This window comes from Nannospalax galili, unplaced genomic scaffold (genome assembly GCF_000622305.1).
Source record: "Nannospalax galili isolate Female #2095 unplaced genomic scaffold, S.galili_v1.0 scaffold175, whole genome shotgun sequence".
Classification (NCBI taxonomy): Eukaryota; Metazoa; Chordata; class Mammalia; order Rodentia; family Spalacidae; genus Nannospalax; species Nannospalax galili.
The window spans coordinates 1,420,720-1,438,166 of NW_008336314.1; the positions used below are offsets into that span (position 1 = coordinate 1,420,720).

Genomic DNA, 17,447 nt, shown 5'->3' on the forward strand with positions numbered 1-17,447 from the left:
TCATTTAGCTAACAATTAAGTAAGGGGTATGATAATCACATCAAAATTTCTAGGATCATATTTCCATAGAAGCAGGAGGGCCTGTTAACAGTATTTACATGTAAATGAAATGTGAGTGATTTCTCATTGTTTGCATAATATTACAATCAGTGACAGTTAAAATAGCCACTAGATATACTACATAGCATAAAACATGCTACAAGCACATCAGGAAATAATACTAAAAGAAAAATGAATACAGTACCATGATAGTTGTGGTGGGCACTGAGGAACCAGGTTGCTATGAGCTATGGAGTTCAGAAGAAGACAGCTAATGTGAAGGCTTCTGGACAATATAAGGCCATGGCTAAACCTTAGAGGTGAATAGAAGGTAGATGTAGAAAGGAAGGGAAAGGGAATTTCTCAGAGAGGCACAGCTTTCCTAAAAAATAAAATAGAAGTAACATACGATCCAGCAATCTCACTATTAGGTATCACCCAAAGGAAATGAAACCAGATGTCAAAGACATCTGTGCTCTCAAGTTGGTCTAAACATTTTGAATAGTCAAGAAATAGAAACAACTTAACTCTCCATCAAGTGATACGTGATAAAGAATACTAGCCAGCCACAGACAGCAATGTGAATGGAACTGAAGATCACTATGTTGAGTAGGACAGGCCAGACACAAAAGACAAGGCCTCTAGGAATGCACTCATAGGTGGAATCTGAAACACCTGATCTGGGGTCAGGGGAGGAAATCAAGGAGAGGAAGCCAAAGGAGAGGAGAGGCAGTCAAGGAGAGGAAGAGAACAGGAGGCTTGGAGAGAGGTTGCCGTGGGTATGAGTTATGCTTAGACAGAAGCAAAAGTTGTAGCGTGCTATTGCACACTGGGATGATGACAAACAGTGATGTAATGTACATTTCAAAGTGCTAAGAGGAAGGAATTTGAAAGTTGTCAGTATAAGGAAATATAAAATATTTGAGATATGTATTTAACCTGATTTAAATATTATTCAATATATTCATCTACCCAAATATATCATTGTAACCCAATTGTATAAAGTTTCTATGCTTCTACTAAAATATATATTTTTAAAAGTTTAAAAACAAACAAATTGGAGTGATAGTGAAAAATAAGTATCTATGGAAATAACAGATAAATTTGGGAAACACTTAAAAGGAAACAAAATGACATGGAATTTTTGTTTTGTTATTTGTTCATTTTGTTTGTTTTGTTTTGCTTTTCAGTATGTTCTCACTGTAGCCAGGCTGGCCTGGAACTCAGTATGTAACCCAGCCAGGCATCAAAATCTAGGAAATCCTCTTTCCTTTGCTTCCCAAGTTCTGGAATTATAGCCATGAGCCTATAATTGTTCTGCAAGGAAATTCCTAAAAGATGATACAGATGTCAAAGGAAATAAACGAATCAATCATGCGTATGAGTAAAACAGAATAGTACAAACAGGATAGAAAATATACTTAATTATATAAATTAAGGCATAAATATTTGACTCACTACATCCTTTGACTCTGCAGTGACCATGGTAGAATGCTCAGATTAAAATGCCATGAGGTGCTGAAGGATTTTTCAAATTCAACATTGAGAAGTACTCGTATCAATAGGAGAAGCACAAAAGCATGATGCACAGGGATGGCTGTGCAGAGGAATAGAGATCTAGTCTGACTGAGCCTTTCCTACAGCAACCTTATGGCTCAGAGATAACATATCAAGAGCTATGTCATTCTGAGGGAAAAAAGGAGAGCCAGAGTAACCAAGATCAGAGAAACTGGAAAATGGATTGAGAATGTTTTTCTGTTAATATAAATAATTAGAAGGCAGATTAAATAATTTAAATTTGTTATTTAATAGAACATGAATATTATATTCTTTAACCATTTTAACCAAAGCCAACAAAATCGGCATGTGAGAAGGAGGCTGGAACAGCTATAGTTATATTTATTTTTCATCATTCAAACTTAAAAATCTTAACTTTTTTCATAATTGAAACTGTTATTACAAAATTAAAAGTTTAATTTTTTTTCATTTTAGAGCAGTATTTTAGGAATTGATGATATTCCTGAAGAGCTACACATTCAAATTTAATATTTCTTTCAATGTTGTTATTCCTCTGCTTAAATCAAAATTAAAATGAACATATTTTTATTTTAATATGCACACAAAATTCTGTCTGTGTGCAGAAAATTTTACAAAATATTCTCATCAAATGTTGACTGTTATTAATATCTTGGGGCATTACATAATTTATTTTAGACTCAGCAATTTTGTCTTATACGCTATATAACTATCTTAGAGTAAAATAAAACATGTATAATTTATAAAATCCACAAAAGACATCTTTGATAAATTATTTTAGTTGTCTAAAATAAACACAAATATAAAACCAAAGTCATGAATTAGAAAGCGCTAAATTAATAAACAAAAATTCTGAAGAGTTTTCTCATTTTTTAAACTAAAGATCAAAAACTGACAAGTCAAAAGAGTAAAGAGAATATTCAATCACAATATCACACAGAGAAGTAGGAACTCAAGAGATTAAACAGAATTGCATATTTATCTACCTAATGGTGATTAAAATTGCAATTATTAACTAATAATATATTAAAGTAAATAGAAAGTCACACATAAAAGAGTTGACAAGTGCTATCACAACTCAAAAGGAAAGAATTCAAACTGATATTAATAATGACGAGGTGCTAAAATAAAATAATGCATAAGATTTATTCCTCAAAGACATACAAATCTGTATTTGGAAGATAATTTCTGGAGAAGGAACTTCGAAGCCTATGATAATCTCCCAGAGAGTCATTGTGAAAAAAGCCGGAGCGTTCGGATGACACAACGGTGCCCAAACACAGGCAGCAGGAAGGAGAGCTACCTTAAACAAATTGCACCAGTTCATTGTTTGCCAAATACCGACTCGGCAGGGCTTCCACAGCGCTTTGTTAATATTTATATTTCATTCCCTTTTCATAACTAATGTAAGTCCTAGCATAAGAATCGACTCATTTGTGAAATCATAACCACTCTCCTCCTCTTAGTCAGAGTGAAAATCTGTCTCTTCCTCTGTTTTTCATTCTCTCAGCCCACCTTTCTCAGGCCCAGATCCTATGAAAACCTATAACATCATACTGCGGGGGATTGACATGATAGAATTTCCGAAGAAGATTGCTAAAAATGCTGCTAATTTAATTAAAAAACTATGCAGGTAAGTGTTTGAATAACCATTTTTAAAAGGATCATAATGTGAAAATATTCAATTTTTCACAAAATGGTTATTTTATTTTTAGGGATAATCCATCAGAAAGGTTAGGAAATTTGAAAAATGGAGTGAAAGACATTCAGAAACACAAGTAAGTATTTTTTATGCATATAAACATAAAATTTTAGATTCACAAATTCAGAAAATGAAAATTCCTAAGGGTTTTTTTTTTCTTTTTTTTTTTTTAAGTTATTGGCTAGAACATCCAAAAAGTGTTTAGACATGTCATCCTTTTAAAACTTTTCTATGTGTATCTGGAAATTTATTTATCAACATCTGATAACTTTTTACAATTTAAGAAAAAAAATTCATTGGCTCAGTTTCTCTCAACTTACACTAGCAGGTATTTATTGTTTTTCCCCTGACACAATAAGAAAATATATAGTGATAATTTTGAGATTTTATTCTCTGAAGCACAATTTATACTGGACCATATCTCATTTTTTACATATCTCATTTTTAAATGAAAGGTAAGGCAGCTATTTCTAATCATCTATCCATCATATAATAGTATTGATGGCTGTGGGATCAAGAACTAGAGACACAACTCCATGCAGGCATTTGCAACAGCCTGAAAAGTTCTTCCAGATACGCATTTTACACAGGTGAAATAGGATTTTTGACTTTGCTGTGCAAAAGCATTTCAGGGCAAGCTAGGATGAAGCAGAGTTGGGGTTTATTAGGAAGAGATTTTTGACATAGATTGAACCATAAGAGCTAATACGAAGAGAGAACTTGGACAGAATAAGGTATATCTAAGTGTGGGTAGAGTCACACTCTAGTGTCTTAGCAGTAGCCATATGTACAATTTTGGTGACTCTCAAGTTATATTTAAGGGGTTATTAAGAAGCTTTACAGTTCCATGAGGTGGAGAGATGGCTCAGCAGTTAAGAACACTAGTTGTTCTTGCAGAAGACCTGGGTTCAAATCCCAGCACCCACATAACAGCTAACAACTGTCTGTAACTCCAGTTCCAGGGGATCTGACAGCCTCTTCTGACCTCTGCAGGCATTGTACAACATGGGTGCACTTACCTACACGCAGGCAATACACGCATACACATAAAATAAAAATAAGCTAACCACTGAGTCAAGACCAGCCTGACCTACAATATGAAGCCCTGTCTTTTAAAAAAAAAAACAGAACAGGGGCTGGAGAGATGGCTGAGCAGTTAAGAACACTGGTTGTTCTTACAGAAGACCCGGGTTCGAATCCCAGCACCCACATGGCAGCTAACAACTGTCCATAACTCCAGTCCCAGGGAACCCACAGCCTCTTCTGACCTCCGTGGGCATTGCACAACACAGGTACACTTACCTACATGTAGGTATTGCACACATACACATACACATAAAATAAAAATAAATAAAAATTAAAAAAAAAAGAAACTATAGTTCCTTTTCCCCTCTTTTTGGCAAATGGGAATATAGGGTAGCTCCGGAGATGCCTTGGATAGGACTACATTCTGATAAAGTAAAACTTTGGGTCACAAGGCTTGCACTTGGGGTTATGACATGTCTTTTACTACAAATGGGTTTCTTATGAAAATCTTAGAAAATTATAGGTTTATAGCTGGAAAAGGAGAAAGACCGTGCAGACTTAAGCCATAAGCAAATTCATCACTATTATAACAACATTGCTATTTGAAAACTCTGCATAAAGGAAATATTGTCTTTATGTAAGTAAACTTGATAGAAAATGTTGATTGTAATGGGGTTCTTGAACCTTAGATAATGAGAGAATTTTAACATACTCCAGAGTGAGAGGTTCCTTCTCTTTCTCATGTCTTAATTTTCTCTGTCTTTTCATCTTGCTCTCAATTTCCACCTCTGAAACTTTGATTCCTTAATCTTAAGGGTAGATGATTGTCAAAGATCTGTTTTATAAAATGTCTTCACTACTGAACAGAGCTGGAAACACTGCATATGCAGAAATCAAAAGTCTTAATCTGCCTGATCTGAGGAAGACAGAGGATCTGAGCTTGGAGACTAGAGGATCAATCATTCCATGGGAATCATGAAGAGATGAAGTCATTAGGACATCTGACCATCTAAACAAGAAAGCATACAGTAGATTGTTGTGTTAAAATTAGTGATGAAAATATCAGGGCCTCTTTATCAAGAGGTGCCTGATAATCATGATGCTAATAAATTATTGGAACTTACGGTAGAATATCACCTAAACTATACTGAGGACACATTGCCTAACTTGTCATGTACATATACACAAGACTGTAACAAGGAACGGCACAGGTTCTCCTATCAGAGCATTAAGAGTCATTGTCTGTATCATATTTGAAGAAATTTCTTCTTTGAGACATTCAAACATGCACACAATGGAGAATGATCACATCCACCCCTTGTTTTCCCCCTCCAGCTCCCCATGTATACCTTTTGAGTTTTAGAATAAAACCCCTTGGGCTTTAATAAAACATACTGATGGCTTATCTGTTAAGGATGTGGCAAAACAAAAGAACCATTCCAAGAAGGAATCCAGAGGTGCAATAAATTAAAAAGGAAATACTGTGAGATTGTAATTTCTGAGTATGTACCATGCTAACAGTCCCTAAACAAAAAACAAAACATAGATTTATAAATGTGAACCATTTTGACATTTAGAAAGTTAAAGGTTTTTTTTTCTTTTCCTCATTTGAAAAATGTGTTTATCTTTTCAGAATTGGCCGGAGTAAGTGACCATGTTCTCAAGATGTTCTGAGGCTGGGAGGATTCAGTGGGGACAGGTTTGATTATAAAACATCAGACCGGGAGTTCTTTCAGTCTGGGTAGGATTAGATCTCTGTTTCTCTGAGAAGGCATCAACAATCACCAGAAGACATTTACAGCCTTGATAGGGAAGCATTTGAGTAAAGATCTACTTGCCTACCTTTTTCTCCAAATGTGCTGTCCTCTGTAATAGGTTAAGGAAAGGTAGCAGCTTAGTTCCACCTCCTGGGTAATTCTGGAGACAGAGCAGACAGGCATTTATGACTTTTTGGACTTTAGATTTAATAATTCTTTTTTTAATCTCAAAGACACAAATGAGAATAACTAACTTTCTGCTTGGGTGGCATGGATTGTGGAAGTTCCTGAATAAGTGTCCACTGATCTTTTCAGACAACAGAGTCTTCTGTTGTCCTTAAGTCCACTAGGCATTTTCAGTCAGCCTGTATCCTCACTGGTGGTCCATGTCTTCTGTGCTTCTGAACAAGATGGGTTTACATTTGCTCCTGGAACAGGCATGGAGTCATTTCTGCAGTATCATGTACCAGCATTGCTACAGCTGCTATGGACTATAAGTGTCTTATTATCCACATTATAGGATCTAGCTGATAAGTAAGCTGTGGGTCTTGGAATGCCCCCTAGCTTTTAAGAGATGAGTCCCAATGTTATATTTTATCATTCATTATTCTACACATAAGGCACAAGGATTTTCCAAGTCGCAAATTCCCAACTTATTATCAGGTGGAGCAGATAATCATAACTCTTTTGGCTTTAGGGCATTCTTATCAATACTGGTTACCATACAAGTTTATTTAGTAAGGGGTCCTAGGTTATTGAATAAAACAAAGAACAAAGTCCCAGTACTGAAAATAGAATCAACTTTTTTACCTGTCAAGAGTTATCTAAGGCACCTCAATGGCTGGCTACAAGTTTTGGAGTGAGACTTTTACTATAAAACCTTAGACAACGTCGCTCTTCAAATGTAATTATCATCGAAGCTGAAAGTCCATACATAGTTCCTTAAGTGGGTATGACACTGTCTCTTACACTGTCTTACACTGTCTCTTACTGTAGATACAGTGTTTTCTCTCTTTGCAGCATGGACAATGTATTTTTGGGATTTGAGTTTTGTTGTTGTTGTTGTTATTGTTGTTGTTGTTGTTTTCAGAACCCTAAGGACGCCAGTTCTTTTCCAGGGTCCTGTATCCACAGACATTGCCTCACTCTTCTACCTGGGGTTTCTCTCAGGTAGTAGGTACTTATCTGGAGAAATGTATTGTTCACCAGGCTAAAAACATCAACTGGACTTGTTCTTTTTTTGTTATTGCTTCCTCTAGGCCTTTTTGACTGTCTCTATTTCATCTCTGTTATTGAAAATCCTAAAAGCCAAATTTAATAGTTGATCTAAGGGAACATGTAGGTCTCACTGCCTGGTTTTGCAGTTTCCTCCTAATTTCTGGAGGAAATTGATTGATGAAATAAAAACCAAGCAAAACATGATCCCAAACATTTAAAAGTCTTTAATTATAATAAACTTGATCACATCAAACCATCTGTCTGTAAGTTTTTCTTCTTCCATAAATCTTTTTATGACTGATTTGAACCATTTAAAATATTCTTAAGCTTCCTGGTTTTGTCCTTATTGTCTCAATTTCCTTTTTTTTTCAATTTCCATTCTTTACTTTAGAGAAAAATTATTCTCTGAAATCTTTTGTCATAAAAAGCATTTTCTTTTATCTATAAGCTTCTTTACCAAAAATTTCATATCTATAACTTTCTATGTCTTTTTCTTACTGGATGATTCCTTTCTCTTTACCTAAAACTTAGAAAATGAGTTTTTTGGGCAACTCTTTTGGAAGCACAACAGTAGCTTTGGAAAACAGTGGGTCAGTCTTGATGTTGATGACCTTCTAGAAAACTAGCTATTGCTCCATCTGCCCCAGGAATAGGGTGTGGGTAGTGCTAATGGACTCCTCTCTTTAATAAGTGCCAGGGGCACTTATTAAATACTACTTGAGTCTGTAGTCAGAACACTGAAGTGAAAGGACCCAGGTAACAAATATGCAGCCTTAGCTAATTAGACTTTTCCCATCACTATAGGTGTCTCTTCCTATCCCATTTTCCTCATCTTTCCCTTCTTTAATAGAAAGAATGTTATTTGCCTATTAGATGAGGCCCACCTGCTGAAGCACAAAAGTTTTTGTGTGATTTGTTCTGGTTTTTGTTTTAAAAGGGTTTTCTGCCATTATCAAATGCTTATGTCAAATTCGTAGCAGGTCTTTGGCATATTCATAAGTATTTCAGTAGATAAATTCCTTTGATAAGGTTGTAAATTTCTGGGACAGTTAGACAAACAAACCAAGAGACAAAAACAAATGTGAGTTCAGTTAGCTTTTAGAAAATGCAGGAAACAAGAATTAGTTCTAATGTGGAAGATTCTGGTGCTATCTGAAAAAGACTGTACTCTGCACCATTTTCTTGTCATATTGAAGTAAGATATAAAGGCAAGGAAATTTTAGGGTCCATGGAAAGGGAAAGGAGCCCCCCACCCCCAGATCTGGTCAAATTATCTCACAAGTGAGTCAAGGACTCTAGCACTTCCTGCGAAGGTACCTGGAGGGAGACAATATTCCCTCCAGAGATGTTTCAGACAAGAATGGTAAAATAGCAGCAAATCATACTTAAAACCTAAGTTGTATATGACTTTTCAACATTCCCTTCTATATGCCTACAATTTTATAAGACTCTCATAAAATATTCCATTTTTATGAGGAGACATGTCTAAATTCCTTTGTGAAAACCTTTGTGATCCATGTTTTACCTTATCAGATTGTAATCCTAACCAAGGTATCCCTGGGGCCACCCTGTAATCTCATTTATCAAAAAGAGGGGAAGCCAGGCGTGGTGGCTCACACCTTTAGTCCCAGCACTCCAGAGGCAGAGGCAGGTGGAGCTCCGTGAGTTCGAGGCCAGTCCGGTCTACATAGTGAGTTCCAGGCCAGCTGGGGCTACTGGGAGATGCTGTCACCCTCCACCAAAATAAAAAAGGCCCCAAAAAAGGGGGGAAAGGGGTAAGGGAAGACATTTCTTAGCAACGTTTTGAAATGCAACTTGAAAGCTACAGAAATCTTATATATGACTATTGCTAAGATGCTTAGAACTACTCTTGAGAATCTCACATCCATATCTGAGTCTTATTCTTTCCAAGTGTCTCTCTTTCTAGTCACCCCCATGCCTAAATTTATATCAAAATATATTTCTAACAAAATCTAGCTCTGCTTCATACTGGCTTATCTGAACTTCCTTCTTAGTGAAGTCAAGAATCCTATTTTCACCTGAATAGAGGTGTGTGTTTGAAAGACCTCCTGAGACTGCAGTGTACAATGTAAAACTGTGTCTCCAATCTTCTACACCAGCTGCCACTGGCACAGGGATTCAGTGGCAAATATGGAAATATTCACGTAAGGCATAGAGCTAAGCACATTATGTATCTATTAAATTAGTGCAAGAACACAGGCATGCAAACATGATTGAAATTATAAGAAAAAAAGATTGAATGGTAAGTTGGTATTTAAATTTGACAATTATACTCTATGTACCTTTAAAATTATTTTAATGACTTTAATCATTTTATAAAGCAAGTTCATTGAAAACAACTGAGCCAGGTATGGTGGCATACATCTGCAGTCCCAACACAGGAGTGGAGGCAGTCGTTCAAGGTCATAATCAGCTACATTGCAAATCTTTTCATATTTTATTTGTTATTTTTATTTTATGTATATGAGTATTTTGCCTGCATATGTGTAAGTGTACCCATGTCGTGCAATGCCTGCAGAGGTCAGAAACGGGCATCAGATCCCCTGGAACTGGAATTATGGATGGTTGTTAGCAGCCATGTGGGTGCTGAGAATTGAACCCAGGTCCTCTGCAAGAGCATACAGTGCTCTTAACCGCTGAGCCGTTTCTCCAGCCCCATACATTGCAAATCTGTGGCCATCCTAGACTGTATGAAGAAAAAAAAAGATGGCAATTAAATGGAAGACATTTTATCATATGAAAATGTTTGTTTAACCACTTTCTGTTTATCATGTATATCAAACATGTGATGAGGTCATTTTAGCAGAGATACAATACCTTTAATCATCTTCTGTTTTTGTTTCTTAGATGGTTTGAGGGCTTTAATTGGGAAGGCTTAAGAAAAGGTACCTTGACACCTCCCATTATACCAAGTGTAAGTAGAGTTTTCAGCTTATAACTGTCACATATTTTATGGTATTTTTAAATCAACAAAAATTTGTTATTTTTAGAGTTTTATTATGATCAGATTACAAAAGTATAAAGCACCACAGTCAAATAATAATAATTTCTAATATCCAAACTTAAATAATACAGACAAATTTTGGGATGATTATTATACATTTTTATCTTCATATGTTTAGATTCCTCATTTGAATTCAAATTTGTATTATTGATACATGTTAGCTTTTGTACAATGCGTGTTAACTATGTGCATCTGTAGATAAATTACAAAGAATTGGCAGTGTTGTTTCATTTACACCGCCAAATGTTCCTCTTGCGTTACCACAATGTGACTTTGAAGTCATGTTTTCTTTCTTCTTTCTTTTAGTATATAAAAGATAAGTCTTTACTTAACATAAGATTTTCTTAAAAACAAAAAGCAAAAAACAGTTCATCAAGGGGACTGTAAACACATTACCTGAAATAGACTTCAACTGATTCAATTTATATTTTTCACCAGTACTGACCCTACTTAGTAAAACCCCCTGCACTTTAGTTAAAGAGTAAGAAGTTGATTTGTGGTCCTATGACATTCATTTGTATGTTTCTTTCTAGGATTAATTCAATATTTCTTTGTACATAAAAACATTTTCCCTTTATTTCTCTGCTAATTTTTTCAGTCATGAAGCAAAATAGAAATACTATTGCCACATCTCACATCACAGATCCCAATAACATTAATGAAGTTTTGGTTTCAGAATAAGAGCAGTGAAAAAAAACTGGAAGAGCAAGATGTTAAATCTAAATTATATTATCCTACCTTAATTTATAAAGGGGACTTTTAATACAGTGGGAATAATCACATGAGTTTGTGTTAATGCTCTGCATATTGGATTTAGCACAGAAAATTTGTAAGAATTTTGCTCAATTGTAGAGCAAAACTCTAAACTTTTATTATACTTAGAATGAACATCATTTTACTTTTAAGATACTTTCATCATACTTTTATTATAAACGCACATTATCTTCAGTATGGCCAGTCAGGCCCTGTATCTTGCTTCTGCACCCTTCTGTGGTTTTACCCTATCCTGTTCCATTCCCCTCATGCAGCAGCCTCTTTGGAACTTGGACCCCTCTCAGGTCCTTGGTGGGTACCATACCCTCTTTATTGAACCATAGATTCTTAGGCTAAAATAATATTTTTTCAAAGAGGTATTTTATGATCACTCATATTTCATAGCACCATGTAGTCTTTTTTGAATAGCACTGGCTATGGTTTATAATTCATATAGATTTTTATGATTATCTGTTTAATTTACACAATTTATTACTACAATGTAATACTATGCATCACAATATAGTGATACCCTTGGAAGATAAGAATGATGTCTATTTTTATTCCTATTATTTATCCTAAATTTAAACCAAAATACTCATTAATAGTAGATGTTCCAAAATTGTCTTTGAATGGAGAATGAATAAAAATGCTCTTTAAAAGGCTAGTCTAATAGGAATGGAAAATGTGATATGTATACCTGATAGAATAGTACCATTGCATTAAAGGATGAAATCCTGTCATTTGTAACAACTTCGATAGAACTGAAGATCGTTTTCTTCAGATAAATGAGTCAGGCACAGAAAGATATGTACAGAGCAAACAGAACACACTCGTGTAATCTATAGAAAGTCGCTCTTACAAAAGTTGGGAGAATGGTGGTTACCAGAGACTGGAGAAAGTAAGGATTGGGAGAGACTAGTTGATGTGTAGGTACTACATTTGACAGGGACAGAAAGAGCTAATATGCTATTACATAGTAGGGGACTAAAGATAACAGTAATAATATGCTTTATTTTTTAAAAGCTAGAAGAAAGGATTTGGGAAGTTTTCACAGTAAAGAAATTATAAATGTTTAAGGAGACTTATGTTTAATCTGATTTAAATATTGCTGAATATATGCATCTATCAAATTTTACATGTACCCTGTTAATATATACAGTTTTATGTTTGTGCATATGTTTAAAAATAACTTAAGAACTATTCTTTCAGTAAAAGAAGATAAAGTTCTAGCCCGGAATTCTATAAAAATATAAAAAGCCTCTTGCTGTTCATTCTCTCATGTCACAGGTTGCGTCACCCACAGACACAAGCAATTTTGACAGTTTCCCTGAGGATAGTGATGAACCACCACCTGATGACAACTCAGGCTGGGACATAGACTTCTAATGCATTTCTCTTACCTGCTTCTGCCTTGCTGAAGACAGCTTCTTCTGAGACACAGCTGCCAGCAAACTTGAGGGAAAGAGAGAAGATTAGTGCTCGGGGTCACCATGATGCCTTTGATCGATGCTGCTCCAGTAACTACAGTGGCATTAGAACTTATTGCTTAGATGACGATAGTGCTCTTTACATGTTTTATGTTTGAACCTAAAATAGCAGTTGACATGGTGTCCTGAAGCAAAGCCTTTCACAGTAAAATGATGTTTTCTATTATTGCAATGATCTTGCTTTGCTCTGATTATATTTTGAAAGTCTGTAGGAAACACTTCAATCTAGTAGAAGAGTCTGTATCTTGCCTGAATTATGAAGAAGATGGGAGAATAATATATTTGGTACGATAGATGACTGTGGTACAGAACCTGGGCTATTCCCTTTCATCAAGGGAAGCGTGTGAAATCTGTGACTGCACACCGGTGTGTATATCATACAAAAAGGACCACACATCTGTGGGTCACAGAGTTCATGTCAAACCAGTGCTCGAAGTTTCATGATTTTATTTCCCAGCAGTGCTGATGACAAGACTGAATGTTACCTTTTCTTTCTGACAGATTTTAAACATTGATAAGAAAAAAGCACAACTGCTGTGGCGTCTGCCAAAGCCTCCCAGAGCGAATAGACATGTGTTTTTCAGAGGACTGAAAAAAGTCCGTGGTATTTCTTGTTTCTTTTGAGAAATTGGCATGACAAAGTGAGGAATAAAAAAAGAATTCACAACATCATTTCATATTTTTAAAAAATGCTGTGCTTAAAGGTGGTCCTGGAAATGACTAGCAGCGAATTGGCTTTATTTATTACCTAACATATCCTCAACTGAGGCTTAAAATATGCCCTTTTATAAAAATAAACCCTTGGGGCAGGGGTGGGATAGGGTGGGGAGGAAGGAAGACCTATCCAAAAAATAAAAATGAAAACTATATAGGTGCTATGTATATCTTTCATCTGTAACGTCAGTGTCTGAATGGATGACACAAATTCTAATCATTACATGTCTAGCCAGAGACACAAGCATTCTCACTAAATTCATTGAACCAAATTCCTGTCAGACATCACCTTTACAACATAGCCCAGGTTGAGAGAGAAGGGTTTTTTAAAATGGATTCAAACTAGTTTCTTGTCTTAGGCCTGAACCGAAACAGACAAAAATAAAAAAGTTTGAAGGCACGAAGTCATAGGCATTAAAGTTTACTAGACCTGGGACCTTTTTTTATTTGAGGTCAGGGAGGAAGAAAAGATCCTGGCCAGGTGTTGAATGTCTTCCCCTGGATAAGCTGATGCTTACCAAAGTAGGAAGGAGTTAGAAAAGGAACCAGAGAACTGATTTTTTTAATTTAGATTTATCTAAGTAGAACAGAGAAACTACAATCCCAAAATTTCACATTAGTCAAAAAACTCGACTTGAAAATATCAAACTCTTGTCTTTTTTCACATACAGAAAAGAATCATCAGATGCAACTGAGTTTATTGTTGGCAGTCAGCTGACCATTGCTGGCTCTCGTAAGTAGTAGAGCCTTCCAGGAGCTTTTCCGGACAGGTAGCATTATACCTACACAGACAAATGTAGATCCTTCCCAAATGTCATCCTGATGTGCAACTGTGTGTGAATAAAGTTTTCTCTTTTTTACAGAGGGATTCTTTTAATCTAATGTAGAAATTTCTATAAAAATATGGTGGCACATGCCTGTAGTCCCAGCACTTGGGAGGCAGAGGCAGGTGGATCTCTGTGAGTTCAAGGCCACCCTGGTCTACATAATGAGTTCCAGGACAGCTGGGGCTACAGGGAGACCCTACTTCAAAAAGACCAAAAAAATGTTTATTAGATCTCTATAGCCTAGCCAATAAATCATGTTTTGTTTGATTTTTTCATTCTCAAAACTACTTTAGAATATGTTATCTTATCAAAATATAATACTCTAAAAACTTTTAAACGTTAAAACTACTGAAAGTACATATAATTAGAATAAAGTGCAATTAAAACTTTGGTCCTGGTATTATTGTTATTGTATTAGAGTTTTTCCATCTTCATGAGCAATTTCTCAAGAGTAATCTATTCCCCAAGACAGCTGAAGATTTTGACAATTAATGTAAAATTAAACATCAATCTAAAATCTAGTTCAAATTTATTTTTCTTTTAATTGGGTTTTAAAACATAGAATTCCAACATTATCATCAGTGTACAAAAACATTAGTTGAAAGATAGTGTGGCTTAGATATGCTAAAATCTTTTTGGAATATTCAGGTTGTCTTGTCATTTGTAAAGTACCTCTGCCTCTACAACTTTTCAAATCCCCTCAAATCCCCACCACTGACGGTGTGTTTTAGGAGTGTGGTTCAAGTCTAAGACAACCCATGCATACATGTGTTCTGTGAAGGAGAAGGAAGTAGCGTTCATCACAGTGTGTCTACGGGCTGTTTCTCCACCTGTTCTACATCTTTGTTCATTTCACCCACAGCATTGATTAGAATGTCTAAAGCAATCGCCAAAAATAAAGGTGAACTGTATCTTCCAAGAATCGCTAACAGAAAACATTCATCAGATTTTCACACTGAGTTTTAAGAATTTAAATCTTGTCTTTAATGAAGACACTAGGGCTATAATTCATGATCAGCTTCACAAAATACATCTTACTTTCTACCTTTTCATGTTCCCTGTTTTATTTCCTTGCACTAAAGACCATTCGGATAAATTAGAATAGTGCCAATTTGTTCGATTTGCTAACTGACTTTCTTGCTAACATGTTTCAGTGTGGGAAATAGGGCTTTCTGTGTGTCATAACTCACAGAAAACTGAAAACTGCCAAGGAAGGAACATCATCATATTTTGGGTAGATTGAATTCACACATTAGAGAAAATGATTCCTAAAAAACTCTCATCTCTGGCTCTTTAAATTTATTACCTTGTTATTCAGATGTGGGTCAGATTCATACAGCAGTTAAAAGAAATTTACTTTGATTATTATCTTCACAAATCATACTTTTTCTTATATTATAGAATGTACATGTGAATTACACATGTAGAATATCTGAGCTAATCTTTCTCACTTCATTTCTAAATAACAGAACTGATGATGAACTTAAAGTCAGCTACCAGATTGAACACAGAGGTATCAAAACCAACTTTATACAAAGCAGAGATGTTCTGTGCATTATCCATAACAACGTTCTCTTTCACAATAGGACCACAACAAATATTTATGTAAATAATATTTTTGTGTGATATTTTGTGGTAACATATAACTTTTTTTAGTGTTTCACAGCATTATTATTTCATTTTATTTGTATTAAATAATGTTTTAGGTCCAAGTAGACTTGAATCAATGTCATAATTGTCAGTATTATTGAAAATTATGTCAACAGTACTGTTATTCATCTGTCCTGTAGTATAGACCTGGCTATCTGGCATTGTTGCAAGTGCCTTAAATTCATGGCATCTTATTAAAAAAACAAATTTGGTGTTATGCTGCATGATAAAGACAAACACACCTCAAAATGTTGTCCTTTCTTAGCTTGCTGCGTTTTACAGTTCTTTCTGCTAACGATTTATAAGCCTTTATTATATAATATTGATGATTACAGAAATGATGAAGTTGTTATCTTATTTCTGTTAAATGTACCAGAGCTGTGTATCTGTTAATGAGATACAGCGTCATTTCTGTGAAATGTATAAGTGTACGTGCAGGTCAAATTAATATATGACATACTATCAGTCTGTATACAGGTATTCCTGTTTTGCTAAGCTGTGCAGATTCAGTAAATAAAGAATAGTGCAGTCAAGTTCTAACGCATCTCATTTTGTAGACACCGTCAACATTGGTCCAATCGAAAGCAAAAATTGAAAATGACTGCTAACCACACTTCATTATGAAATCAGTGATGAAAATGTATCTTGGTGCACCACTCAACAAAACAGGATGCTTTCTCCGAGTTCTTGTGTATGCAAATCGTGTATGAGGCAAGTTTTTAACAGACCTTGAAAGCAAAACATTGAAAGTATGTTGTTTAGCCCTCCTCTTTTTCTGCCCCTGCATCAACAGACAGAGCTCTGGGACCTTGACCATGACTCAGAGGTTTGGGCTTTCTGAGTAAAGGAACATTTCTTTAAGCATCATTTATCAAGTTTATTTTAAATGTATGATGTTTTTACAAATGGTCAGTTCTTTTGTATTCTTACAGCTATGGTTATCTGATTGTCCTCTTACAATTTGTTCTACATGAAAGAGTCCTTTGTTAGAATGCAACAAACTGTCATCAAATGGTCACTGACCACTTGCACTCTTTTGATGTAGATTAAAAACTTTTCATAAACTTAACCTGCTTTGATTTGCTTTGTATTTTTCCTGCAGCTGTAATTGCAGAGTGCCTGTTGTATACTTTATAGAGTTGAAATAAAAAAATAATTACTTTTGAACTTATTTGTGTTTAATTCCAGATGAAGCAAATAACAGAGTTAATATGCTATCATATTATAATGAAGATACCACATATAACAGTGTAACTATAACAGTGTAGAAAAGCTCTATAATACAAGCCTCTTTCCTGAAATAGTATAATATAAAATGAATTCAACAATTTGTTTTAAAGAATTCAGTGGGGGTAACATTGGACCATCTAATAAAAACACTAAAGCAAGTAGATATATTCACATAAAGCAGAAATATCTGATATGTAAAACAATTTCATGAATCTTTGCTATTGGATCCTCTTACTAAACTTCGTATGTGAGAAAAACACAGATTTGAAGGACCACATTAATATAAAACTCAGTTCTCTGACATGATGATAAACATGTCTTTCCTGCCTGCCTTTGCACCTTGCTTCAGGAAATGATTCACATGTTAAAACTAGCATTCAGATTGCCTCAATTTGACTGCCTTTGTCCGATTAGCAGACACTAGTAGTGATAGTTCATTGAAACTCCATTAATTAAACTAGATTTTCCTCCAGTTGACTT

At 35.1% G+C, this 17,447-nt stretch overlaps 1 protein-coding gene across 3 annotated transcripts in view; it reads left to right on the plus strand.

The window, feature by feature from the left end:
* Prkg1 (protein kinase cGMP-dependent 1) overlaps positions 1 to 16,904 on the plus strand; it is a 1,315,555-nt gene extending 1,298,651 nt beyond the window's left edge. For all 3 annotated transcript variants that reach the window (XM_008831094.3, XM_008831093.3, XM_029562517.1), the window contains exons 15-18: positions 3,086 to 3,208; positions 3,291 to 3,353; positions 10,147 to 10,213; positions 12,347 to 16,904. In XM_008831094.3, the coding sequence (XP_008829316.1) occupies positions 3,086 to 3,208; positions 3,291 to 3,353; positions 10,147 to 10,213; positions 12,347 to 12,445 (352 nt within the window). In that variant the 3' untranslated portion in view covers positions 12,446 to 16,904. The remainder of the gene's footprint in view (positions 1 to 3,085; positions 3,209 to 3,290; positions 3,354 to 10,146; positions 10,214 to 12,346) is intronic.
* Positions 16,905 to 17,447: the final 543 nt, after the last annotated feature.